Consider the following 13,217-nt stretch of genomic DNA (forward strand, 5'->3'; position numbering starts at 1 on the left):
TTATACATTTTAACCGGTTAATTCTAAAAAATTTTACAATTCAGATAATAAGGTATCTAGAAGTATTCACAATATTTTTAAGTGCTCATAATAAAAATACAGTGCATGTTCATGAACGATTTACTAATATATATATATATACATATATATATATATATATATATATATATATATATATAGTATAACACATTACTGTTATACAATTCATATAAAAAAATATGTAAAGATATGTATATAAGTTCATAATTTCAGAGCAAATATAAATATTTATTTCAAAAATTACCCTCTATTTATTTTAGTACTGTGGCTTGACTCTATTTGAAACTCATCAGGACTCGACTACTGACTTGACTGCACTTGAGACTTGACTTCATGGTTAAGACTTGAGACTTGCTCCCACCTCTGCTGGATGTGTTAATGTTATGATTTGATGTTTAATCTTCATCATGCTCTCTCATCAAATCCTGAGATGCCTTCAACATCTTCCAGAAGGAGGAGACCTCTCCCCAGACCAGGCAGAGAAAACAAATTGTTTGAGGATGAAGGACCAATCTGATATGACCTGGTCTGATTTTAGAGATATACCTCTGTTACAGAGGAACTGAAGACAAAAAAGTTGTTTTATTTTTTTTTGGAACTGATATTTGTAATGTCATTTACAGGATTGTTTTGTTCTGTATTTATATCTTATACTATATTTTAACATGTCTGTACAAATATTGTGTTTTCAGTTTTACATTTTTATTCTCCTCTGAGTAATATGGCAACAATAGCATAAATCTTTCGAGTCAATAGGAATGGGGTCACTCACAAACTCGAGCCAGTGTGACTAATCTATGTTAAGTAACACAAAAATCCTGCATTCTTGCAAAGCTCCAAAAGATATTTGAAGTCTTTCAGAGAAATAATACTTCCTACTCTACTCAAAACACACACACACACACACACATATACATACACAGAGATCTATAACTTTTAACATATGTAACCGTGTTAAATTTATGCAACCGCAGAGGATTATTTTACTCCTATTATTAGTCTCCTCTCTTATTGATTTAATCTGTTTACAGAACATTTAATGTGTAACTTGATGTTACATTTACTGATAATGTTGAAATGATATATAATATATTCTTGGTTTAATGGCAGGTCCTTATAAATTAATATTTCTGTGTTGACAACAGACCACCAGTATAACTTAAACATTGTAACATAGATCCTTTTCAGGTTTTGGATCTGTTAGTTTTGTCATATTCCATCAGTATCATTTATTAACCAGCAATATGATAAAATGTCTTCTTCCTTTGAAAAGCATACAGCATCTCAGCTGACGTCAGCTCTGATATGATCGTTCTCAGGAAGAAGAGGAGATTTTTCTGTCGTTTCAGTATTGTTGACCTTTTGTGACCTGAAATGAAAATAAAGGATTATGCATGATCAATTCTTTCCTACTGGGCAAAATATCTTGGCAATCTTGACCCCAAACACTAACTGATGACTTGCCAAACCAATTTTGGTACTATTTGTTAACATTAGTTAATGCATTGGGTAGAATAAAAAAAATAATATATATATATATATATTATTTTTTTTTTTTTACAGCATTTGATAATCTTTGTCAATGTTAGTTAATAAAAATACAATTGTTAATTGTAACTTTACAATACTTGAAAATACCAAAAATGAAAAATCAGTCACTGTTTACTCATTTGACTTTCTATGGAGAAATTGTGAAAATATTTTATGCTCAGTGAAGTCTTACAATGGCAGTTTATAAAGACTACCTCTTGAAGCTTCAAAAGAATGCAAAAATAAAATTCAGAAGTTTAATAAATTATTCAATGATTTTTATGAAATCGTACGATAGGGCACGAGAGCAACAGTTAACAAAGATTCCTTGCGACATGAGACGTTCAAGTGAAAACTAGTTTTGTTTATCTAAAAGCAGGTCCGCCACAGTGATAGCGACAACAGAACACAACACAGCTGCACAAAACACAGAGAACAGAACTTACTAAACATGTCTGAAGAGTTGATGCATTTCTTTGCCCAGCCTTACTTTTTTTAAAGGAGTAACTGGAAATCAAACAGAAACATTAAGGAAGCTACAGGCAGCCACAGTCACACCCTGACGGCAAACGACACACGATTTAAGGTATATTTTCAGGGATTTTGTCCTAACCAACAGTGATGAATAACGGTACATTCTATTGATCACATGTTTTCTATTTTCAGCATTGTGCAGGTATCTCCGTTGGCTTTGAACTGCCACTGGTCCTAAAATAAAATAAGGCTGGGCATAGAAATGCATCAATTCTTCAACTACAAACTCTTCAGACGTGTTTAGTAAGTTCTGTTTTGTGTGCAGCTGTGTTGTGTTCTGTTGTCACTATCACTGTGGAGGACCTGTTTTTAGATAGACAATGTCCCAATGTCGTGAGGGGGCTGCATGAACTGTTGCTCTTATGCCCTATCATAAACGCGAACAGGAGATCAACGGTCAGTGAACATTTTCACTAAATAATACATTCGATTTCAGTTTGTTTCTCACCAAACCGTATCGTATGCCTTCATATCAATCACGAGTCTCATGGAATAATTAATTCGACTTCTCAATTATACTTTTGCATTCTTTTAAGCTTGAAGATGTGGTCACCATAAACTGCCATTGTATGACATCACTGAGCACAATTTTTGTTCACAATTTCTCCCTTTGTGTTAAGAAAAAGAAAGAAAGTCATATAGGGTTATAACAACACAGGGGTGAGTAAACAATGACTGAATTTTAATTTGGTGAACTATCACTTTAACAAATACAACTTTTGATTTAAAAAAACTTTAGTAAACTGTATATGTTGAAATTAACATTAACAAAGATTTAAAAAGTCTGTATCAGTGTTGTTTATTTTAGTTCATGTTAATTAAAGTTTTTAACTAATGTGGAACCTCATTACAAAGTGTTACCAAATATACTTACTTCTTCTTTTGAATTTCTTCAAAGGTAAAATATGTTAATTGTAAGAGGGCCTAAAGAAAGCAACAAAATATAAGTTTAGCCAGTAAATAAATACTTGCTCTCTGAGTTCACATGTCAAAAGACAACCTAAATTGATCAGTTATCCTCTTGTTGAGAGATATGCACAGTTGCATATGAATATTTTGTTCTTACAGCGAGAAAGGCGAGTCCTCCTTGAATCCCTGCACTCCATTCAAAGTTTAGTGCTTGTGTGAGGTATCCACCAATAGTCGGGCCAAAGAACATCCTGCAGTGAAATGAAAAATATAATTCAGGTTTTAGGGAAAAAATACAGTATTCTTGAATAGCAAATAGCACAAGTATCTTCAACAAAACTTCTGTTCAATACACACCCAGCAGACCAAATAGCTGAGAACAATCCTGATACCAAACCCAGCGTACTCAATCCTTCCTCAAAACCATATTCACTGCAATAACAAGAGCACATTTTTATATATTTAATACACTATTGGTTTGTATTGTTATAGTTGTTTTTTTTATTTATTAGCTTCAAGTTTAACTCCTTTGAAACAATTTCAGGAATTTTGAGTGACACAACTTGGTAAATAAGTGACAAGAATGGCTTTTCATAAAGATAATAACACAGACTCAGCCTTATGTGTGTGGTTGTGCATTTCACGGTGTGAATGTATTGTTGTTATGATAGTGCATTTGCCTCACTGTGCACAACTAATCATCTCAGCGAAGGTTGGGATGCAGGTCATACACAGAGAGAAGCCCACCACAACCAGCATGAGAACCGTGAGCCAGAGCTGACTAAAAACACAAACACTGAACTGCTTAGCAATGGGTTAAAAAGTAACTTGTAACTTTAAAAGACAAGAAAGCAATACTTTACTTCTTAATGTGGAAAACAGGAAGTGGGCCGAGGAAACAGAAGCTAACCGCTGTGGCCATTCCACCAATCACCATCATCCATTTCCTGATTGACTGCACACAGAATCAATTACCAACACAATCTATGCCAAAAGTTTGAAAACAAAATGTTACAAAAAAAAATGTAGATATTAAACATTTGTTAAAGGAATATTCTGGGTTCAATACGAGTTAAGCTCAATCGATAGCATTTGTGGCATAATATTGATTACCAGAAAAATTGTCTAATGGTCTGCACTTACTGTATATAGCGCCTTTTTAATCTTAACGGTATTCAAAGCGCTTTACACTGTGTCCCGTTCACACATTCACAAACCAATGATGGCAGAGCTGCCATGCAAGGTGCTAGCCTGCCATTGGGAGCAACTCAGGGTTCAGTGTCTTGCCCAAGGACACTTCGGCATGTGGAGTCATGTGAGCCGGGAATCGAACCACCAACACTGTGATTAGTGGACCACCTGCTCTACCACCCGAGTCACAGCCGCAAATATCTGGGTTACAGTGAGGCACCCATAATGGAAGTGAATGGGGGTCAATACGTAAACGTTAAAAAACTCACTGTTTCAAAAGTATAGCCACAAGATGTAAACAATATGAGTGTTAACATGATTTTAGTGTGATCAAATTTATATCCAATTTTAGAACTTTGTTGCCATGATGACGTAACGCCGTAAACCCTAAAACAATCGTAACAATGCTTTTTTTTTAAAGTGCTCGTGGTGGCATAGTGATTCGCCTCAATCCGGGTGGCAGAGGGCGAATCCCAGTTGCATCCACATCTGAGACCATCAACCCGTGCATCTTATTCCGTGGCTTGTTGAGCGCGTTGCTACAGAGACATAGCATGTGTGGAGGCTTCACGCCATCCACTGCGCATCCACACTCAACTCACCACGCGTCCCACCGAGAGCGAGAACCATATTATAGCGAACACGAGGAGGTTACCCCATGTGACTCTACCCTCCCTAGCAACCGGGACCAATTTAGTTTCTTAGTCACTCAGCACACCCTGGTATTCGAACTAGCAAACTCCAGGGGTGGTAGGCAGCGTCTTAACCACTGAGCTACCCAGGCCCCCCTGAACCCTGAATTATTGAAGTAATTGATATTGTTTATACAGAAAATATCTTCCAAAGACAAATTACTAACGTAAAAAATATAATCTCTGTAAAATGATGATAATGGTTCACTTACAGGATATCTATCACTGATCACACCAAAGATGGGTGACGCCGCTCCATATGGCAATGACAGTCCAATCATGAGAAGTCCCACTGAACCAGCACTGAGGTTAAGCTGTTCAACAGGATGCACAAAGATATTTTATATTATCATGGTAGAATGGTTAAAGAAACACAACACTATATCCTTCACTAGACATCTTCTCTAATTGGTCAGATTTGACCACCTATACCAGGGCTAGTCAACTGGTGGTTTGGCACTCCAACTGATTTTTGATCAAATTGTCTTGCCATCTGAAATACCAGAGTGCTCTCTGTGCAAAACTGCTGAGCCTCGGCAGTCAGCAGTGAGTTTAACAACGCTCAATGGTGCATTCAACAGCATTCGGCCATCATCAGTTGTGCAGATTTTTCCTGGTGATCTTTTGATCGCGTCTTTTTGATGCTTAGTTGTGTGGAGTGCATTCAAATCTACAGATGTAAAAATTGATCACCGCAGTTGTGATAGAAATGTGGTCAGTGAATATGCACATTAGGCAACAAAAGCAACACTTTCAATGAAAATGTGCTGAAAGGTTTGCTTTTATTCACAATTCTTGACGTGTCAAACGGGCATGTCTCATCAGTTCAGGGTCGGTAGTGCTCATAAAAACACTGATACGTGAAACTAAACCTGCAAATATCCTGATTATACTTGGTTCTATACAGCTGTGAATCATCCCTCTCAATCACGAACAGAATCAACTCAGTTTGTTCTTCTTTTGCCAATGAATATCTGCACAAATATCTGGCTCCCGCACTGGCTATTGTGTTCAAATTCACAATATTTGCAGGACTCATTTATTTATTCACTGAATAGGATGATACTTTATAGAGAAAATGGAAGAACAGACATTTTATCTATTTTTTTCCAAAAAGAAAAATGTAATTTAAATGCATTCTTAAGTAAACATGACATTTCTTTATGACCATTGTTTTCATATGTGGGTTGATATTGTGAGAGGGCTTTAGCAGATTTAAATGTTTCTCATCAGTTTTAATAATTTGTAAACAATAGCCCTAAAATGTTAAAATGATTATTATGTTTTAGTGTTTTGTTTTTAAAGTAGAGTTGATAGAAAATGATTTGGTAGATAAGAGTAAAATTCATGTTTGTTCTTCAGCCAGATCTTATGATGGAATTTATTGCCAGACCTTAAATTATAACTCAATATACAGAATACCCGGTGACTATTTTAATACAAATAAATGCACTGTTTTACTTTTTTTAATGTAACATGTTACTTGCTATGAAAGTGTTAGCTAAGATAAATATGGAAAATGTTTGGCCCCCACCAAGTTTTCATCTGGATAATCTGGTCCCCCCAAGAAAGTAGTTGATGTTCAAAATCATACTTCAAAAACTGATAAGCGTTGTCACATTTATTTCAGTGACCCCACTTAGGGGTCTTTTTGTTATCACCGGCAGAAGAGGGCATATTCAGAAAGATGTTTTGAAAACAATGTTTATTTTTGCAATTCTGTTTGGTGGCGCAGAAATGACAAACTTCAGCTTTAAGTGGAATTCAATTGGATTAAAGGAATATACAGCTTTCAATACAAGTTAAGCTTAATCGACAGCACTTGCAAAATGTTGATTACCCCAAAAAATTATTTAGACTTATTGCTTATTGTTTAAAAAAAAAAAAAAAAAAACAGAAATCAGTTTTATAGTGAGGCACTTACAATGGCCGTAAATATTAAAAGCAAAACAAAAAAGAATAATTATTCTTTTAAAACTCAATAGTATAGACACAAGACACAAACAATATGTGTGTAATCACATAAAAACGCTAAGTAACCTTTTCTGTGCAACTTTGTTGCTATGACAACGTAACACTGTAAACCCTGTAATCCCGCAAAACAATGATTTAAACAACTTTAAACTGAAATAATACACATGTAAGCGCTTTTATAAAATTATAAGCTGCACATTTTTGCCTTAAAACCTAAAGAAATCTGCCACATTAGCCCATTGTAAATGCCTCACTGTAACCTTGATTTTTGCTTTTTATTTTAAGAAAAGGAGGGATGAGTTTAATTTCTTTTTTTTTGGTAATCAACATTATGCTACAAATTCTGTCAATTGAGCGTTAATTTACATTGAACCTGGAATATTACTTTAATGGAATAGTTCACTAAAAATGAACATTTTATCATGATTGCCTCACCTTTAAGCCATCCCAGATGTGTGTGACTTTCCCTCTTCAGCAGAACCAAAGTGAAGATTTTTATAAGCACATTTCAAGTCTGTTTGTCCATACAATGCAAGTGAATGGGTGCCATGAGTCTGCAGGCTGTTTGACGGTCCAAAAGGCATTTTCAGTCAGCATAAAAGTAATCCACATGACTCCAGTTGATCAATGAATGTCTTCTGAAGCAAATCAATAGGATTGTGTAAATAATAAATCGATAATTTAAACTTTATTATCTTTTAAAAAGCGCTTTCTGCTACCAGTCGTCCCATCTCGGAGCTGCTGCCTGACGTAATTGTGATGGCACACTCACACGAAAAGTAAGATACGCGCTTCGTACACAACAGAGGAACGAACGCCAGGCGAGTGTTGGGTCATTACAAACAGCATCCCAGCGCTGGCTGGAAGTGAAGATTTAAAGGTAAAACATTTTAATTATCGATTTGCTTCAGAAGACATTCATTGATCGAATGGAGTCCTGTGGATTACTTTTATGCTGCCTAAATATGCCTTTTGGACCATAAAATAGCCTGCAGACTCATGGCACCCATTCACTTGCATTGTATGGACAAACAGAGCTGAAATTTGCTTATACATTTGAAGACATACACATCTGGGATGGCTTAAAGGTGAGTATATATATATATTTAAAAATCACACAGAATTCAGGTAAAAAAACAACTTACTGAAACTGCTGTGTAAATATCAATAAACATAAAGATCTTACTTTCTCGATGGCAAAGATGGACAATGTTGCATCCAGGAAGCCGATTCCTGAACTCAGTGTGAACACCACAAAACAGATAAGCAGGATCTTTACTCTGGTACACAGCCTGAGGAAAGAATTCTGGGAAGGAACCGCATCTATATGAAAATGAGATAAACAGACATGTTTACCTCTGTGGCACAGTCTTTGTCTGTTTAGAAAGAATGAGCACTATGCATCGTTGTCCATAAATCATCCTAATCAGCAAAAGCATTTAATAAATCATCTTTAGGAAGAGATGTACCACGATTAATAAAAGTATGAATTTGATACCCACCAAAGCTTGGTAAAATCCACATATTGAGGGGAACTGTCGCAAACAGAAGACATCCCGTGAAAACAAATGGGATTTCATATCCGAACGCCTGATACAACCAACCGCCCAATGGAGGTCCCAATATTAGGCCAAGCCCAGTGAAAATCTCCATAAACCCCTGTAAAATAAGACATTGGCATTACTGTTTTTAATTTAATCATTAAGTAATAAGTATAGGGGCAGACCTAAAGAATTTAGTACTTGGGTCAATGGCATGTCACTCATTTCTTTGGTCCAAATCAGTTAAATTATTCATAAATACATAAACAATCAATTAAACACACCTCTTCTATGATGAACAGATTTTCAGTTTCTGTGTTCAAAGTCATTTTGATAATTCTTCTGGTGCTTAAAGGAGCATTCAGTAACTTTTGTCTTTGTGTCATCTTGGACTTACACTGACACCTAGTGGCTTGCATCAATTAAAATCAATAGTTTTCAATTTCAGATGCAATTTTAGAAATGTAATATTCACTTGCGGTCATGATTAATTTAGTCCTAAAGTGAAAGTGTCAAATAACAGGACGGTTACTGAGATTAAGCGAGTATTATTCGACTAGTCATGTGATTCTAACATGGCAGCCCCCATGTGCGGACCCTCTCCATGTAGAATAAAACACCATTTATAAGGAATATAATATGACTGTATTACTGATATTTAATGCGAGTGGTCATGATTTCAAAACTACATTTCATTTCTTTAATAGTAAAACATTTTTAGTGAGGAAAAAAATGACTGAGTGCCCCTTTAAAGAAAAATCATGTGGTGTAACTGTCCAGAGATCAAAAGCCTCATTAAAAGCTTACATTTATGAAAAAATTATGTTGATACGAGTAGTGCGGAATATTATTTTTTATTCCTCTTCCTGTAGCTGAACTGGCAGAGCGTGGCACTAACAAAGCCAAGATCATGGGTTTGATTCCCAGGAAACACACGGTTAAGATAAACACATCTACCAAATTCATAAAATGTAAATGTAAAATATTATTATTTCTCATAATTAATATTTTGTTTTAAAACAGGATTAAAAGTGCTGTAAGTGATTTTTTCATGGAAAGGTATGCAAACAAATGTCCTATTCCCTGAAAGATAATAATGATTGTTATTGTCCTGAGATATTTCACCTGTCTCTGTGACAGCACTAGAGTGTGTGAGCAAACAAAAATGTGTCTGCGGGCCACAGTATCTGGCACTTTCTGCCCGTCAATCATTTTGCGCATTCTCATAGTAGTGTAGTTTAAGCGAATAATTGAGGCTTAATGCCATGTTTATGCCGTGTTGCTCATAACAATTGTCAGTTGAGGGCGATATTTTGCTGCGGTTGCTTTTAACAATCGTTTCTGCACGATGTCGGCCTCAATAAAGCTAATTTGGTGTCTTTGGAGTGCAGGGTTTTGGAAAGAGGGGCGTGGCTAATTCAACAGCTCAGTCTCATGGAAGTAAAACGGCTAAAATCGCCACCAAAATCAAAGCAATGTCGTGTAAGAACACATTTAGGTAGCCGTTCTGTTGTCATGTGATAAAAATAAACAGAGAAGACCCCTTTAGACCCTCATGGCTGTGTGTAAAGTTGAAAGAAAATCTAATATGTTAATGTTATTTTATTTTAGTAGAAAATGCTACAAATGTATAAAAATTTACAAAATCAACATGGACACAAAGATTACATATGATCTTGAAACGTGTTTTAAACCAGATTTTTTAATTTTTCCCATTTTTATCACCTCTGACAACTTTGTCAATGACCCAGCTATTACTTTTCACTTAAAATTGTAAATCTACAATGGATCCATCAGCCGTTGTATTATATGCCTTGACTGTGAGAAACTAAACAATCAGGCAGACACTGAATAACCTAATCTAAAGATCCTCTCGAGCAACAACACGTCTTTGTAACATGAACATAACGGCGTCCATTGTCCTTTTACTCCAAAACACCATAACTGCACTGAAAAACATGGATCCACTACAACTCACCAAAACGGTTGCTATGTTGTCAGGAAATACTTTTGCTGAAACAGCAAAAGATGACGTAACGGCGGCAGAAAAGCCCACTGCATTTATACACCGTGTTATAAAACACAGCACTATGAATACAGTCCCATCAGACACTTGGTCAAGAAACCTGCAATACAAATGAGAAACATCAAAAACAATAATGAGTGTTCACATTATATTTCAACTAGAATATATATTCATAATGACACTTTATTTGACAATACAAATAGGCATAACCTTTAACTCACAGCAAGTCGTCACTGATATACTCACCCGAAGAGTACAGTACATACACTTGATACGAACAAACCTGCCACAATCATAAACTTGGCTCCTATCTGGACAATCTGAAACAGAGGTCAAACACATGGATGTATTGCATGGAGTAGTATGCAATAAATCATGCAAGACTTACATTTTTATCTAATGGAAAAATGATTAACTTACATATTTACCAAGTAACAAAGACCCAACCAAAGTGAATAATGCATAGATTCCGAATATTAAACCAATCATAGCTTGACTGACACCTTTCTTCTTTGCCTAGGGAAACACAGTGAAAGCAACCTTAACATGCTTGATGTAAACATTCTGAACTTTAGTAACAGCAGCTTATGTTCAAATACTATATGCAATGCATTTAGGACAACTTAGTTATTATGCGAGCAATGTTAGTTGTTATGCAAGCAATGTTATATACAGATTACATGTACCTCATTTGGGAAAAAGGGACCCAGAATGGAATAGCAGATCATTGAACTGAAGTTTATAGAGGCCATAGCAATAAGTGTTAATATTTGTTTTCTGGTCATTTTAGTGGCTGGAGCCTCTGGTGGTGAAGACTCATCTACAGAAGTAAACATGAATTCACCGATGAGTAAAGAAACTTTGTTTATATGGTCAATGGCAAACGCACTTAAAGAGTTCAAGATTCAAAGATTCTAACAGGTCTAAAGCTGCTAATCCAGCGAGAAGCAATAGCGTAATCATAAATGTATTTACATACCTCTAATTTGATCGATTTCCATGGTCAGGTCGCTTAGATTTGGTAACTATTCGGCATGCGCAACCTGTCAGCAAGGAAAGCCAATATAGTTCTGCCCAACCCCCGAAAGAATCGTTCTTTTGAACCGATTCTATTTGATGACTCAGACGAACTGATTCATAAAGCTTAAAGCGACTTTCTGCGAGAGCATCAAAATTGGCTCAGAGTTGGCTGCCCTGCCAACAACGCTATCGAAAATTCGTGGACGCTCTGACGTATTTGAAATAGGCGGCAACGTTCGTATTGAATGCTTGGTTTTGTGAACTATATTTAAAGGGGCCACAAAACATCCAGACATGGTATCTTTTTGACGACATATCACAAGTAGCATATATCCTCATGACATATTTTAATATATTATTATTATTATTATACAACAAAATAATTATATTATTATACAACAAAATAAAACACGTTTGAGAGACGACTCGGTTGTGAATCGGTTCAACTTGTTCATTTAAATGAACCGTCCGAACGAAACGATTCTATAAAATGCATCGGACCTCCAAAGGCTACAACCAGAGTTGGTAAATTACTCTAAAAGGTTTATTTAATTAATTATTAACTACTAATTACATATTCTAATTACTCTGTCTGAAAAGTAAATGCATTAGACAGGATAGATATGAAATTGTTCTTTTAATTCTTTCAAATAAATCATATGAAATCAAATATATAATTCATGAACTGGCCAAAGAATTTAAGGGGGCTGCGTTAAATTAGAAAACATACATTTTAACATTAGACATTACATTTCAATTTTAAATTCACTATTGTTTATATAGAATTGTTCTATAGTTTATACAGTATTTAACACAATTACATCAGAAGTAACTGTTATTAAATTGCTGAAATTAAGATTAATCCCTTACTTTAATTTTCAATGAAAAGTAATTTAATTACAGTAATTCATTACTTAGTAGGCCTAATGCATTGCACCCAACACCGGCTACAACGCAGAACTTTTCACAGTCTCTTATTCTGGTCTCAGAGTAAGAAATATAAAAACTACAATCGAGTCGGAGCGACCCAGACGGAGAACAACCACCATTTAAGTGTTAGTTGGAGTAAAAATAAATGTTAGGCTCAACTTGTGCAGTTGTTGGTTGTCAAAACAAGTCAAAGTAGTTATCAACATAACTAACCTCAGACAATGGCTTCATATCATCTACTCACTCATGTGAGGCACTGTCAAAAAACAGTCATCACGACACTTAAGTATCGGCACACGCCACATGCTTCACAATTTTTTACATATGTAATACTCTAAACATCACATTATCTATGGAGTTATACTTGTGCCACAATTCTGCATGTACAAAATTATATTTTGAATGCACTAATACATTTCTGCATGTGCAAGATGATATTTTGAGAAAGCAAAAAGTTATTTTGTAAGCAGAGTGTAGGAGGAGAAAGCAAAATGTAAGAATTATGAGCAAATTCACATTCAAATAAATTTTATCCAAGTGCAAAATTTTTGTTTGCTCAAAATGAATTTATCTTTGGAAGAAGTTCAAGCGCATCCAAAATAACTTTTTGTGCTCAAAATATCATTTTGCATATGCAGAATGAATTTTTGTGCTCAAAATGTAATCTTCCATGCGCAGAATATTTTTGTGCGCTCAAAGTATTATTTTGTGCATTCAGATTTGTGGCACTCCATAACTCCATAATTATCCGCCAAGAACATACGCCAATCCGTGAATACACCGGACAGGAAATGTAAAACATGCATCGGTCATGAATTGTGGTACACTTCT

General features: G+C 35.4%; 1 protein-coding gene across 2 annotated transcripts; it reads right to left on the minus strand.

Annotated features, from left to right (window-relative positions):
* Positions 1 to 681: 681 nt before the first annotated feature.
* slc18b1 (solute carrier family 18 member B1) lies at positions 682 to 11,486 on the minus strand. Of its 2 annotated transcripts, XM_052146031.1 has the most exons (14): positions 11,416 to 11,486; positions 11,123 to 11,256; positions 10,857 to 10,952; positions 10,683 to 10,756; positions 10,389 to 10,536; positions 8,372 to 8,528; positions 8,056 to 8,192; positions 5,108 to 5,209; positions 3,876 to 3,967; positions 3,698 to 3,793; positions 3,370 to 3,444; positions 3,170 to 3,263; positions 2,978 to 3,027; positions 682 to 1,408 (listed from the first exon to the last, which is right to left on the minus strand). In XM_052146031.1, the coding sequence occupies exons 1-14, from the start codon at positions 11,435 to 11,437 to the stop codon at positions 1,324 to 1,326; spliced, it is 1,362 nt and encodes a 453-aa protein (XP_052001991.1). In that variant the 5' UTR covers positions 11,438 to 11,486; the 3' UTR covers positions 682 to 1,323. The 2 variants fall into 2 exon arrangements, with proteins under 2 accessions (XP_052001991.1, XP_052001992.1); XM_052146032.1 differs by lacking the exon at positions 11,123 to 11,256 and having other exon boundaries at positions 11,416 to 11,476.
* Between the last annotated feature and the right edge of the window lie 1,731 nt (positions 11,487 to 13,217).

Source organism: Xyrauchen texanus, chromosome 16, assembly GCF_025860055.1.
Source record: "Xyrauchen texanus isolate HMW12.3.18 chromosome 16, RBS_HiC_50CHRs, whole genome shotgun sequence".
In the NCBI taxonomy this organism is placed as follows: domain Eukaryota; kingdom Metazoa; phylum Chordata; class Actinopteri; order Cypriniformes; family Catostomidae; genus Xyrauchen; species Xyrauchen texanus.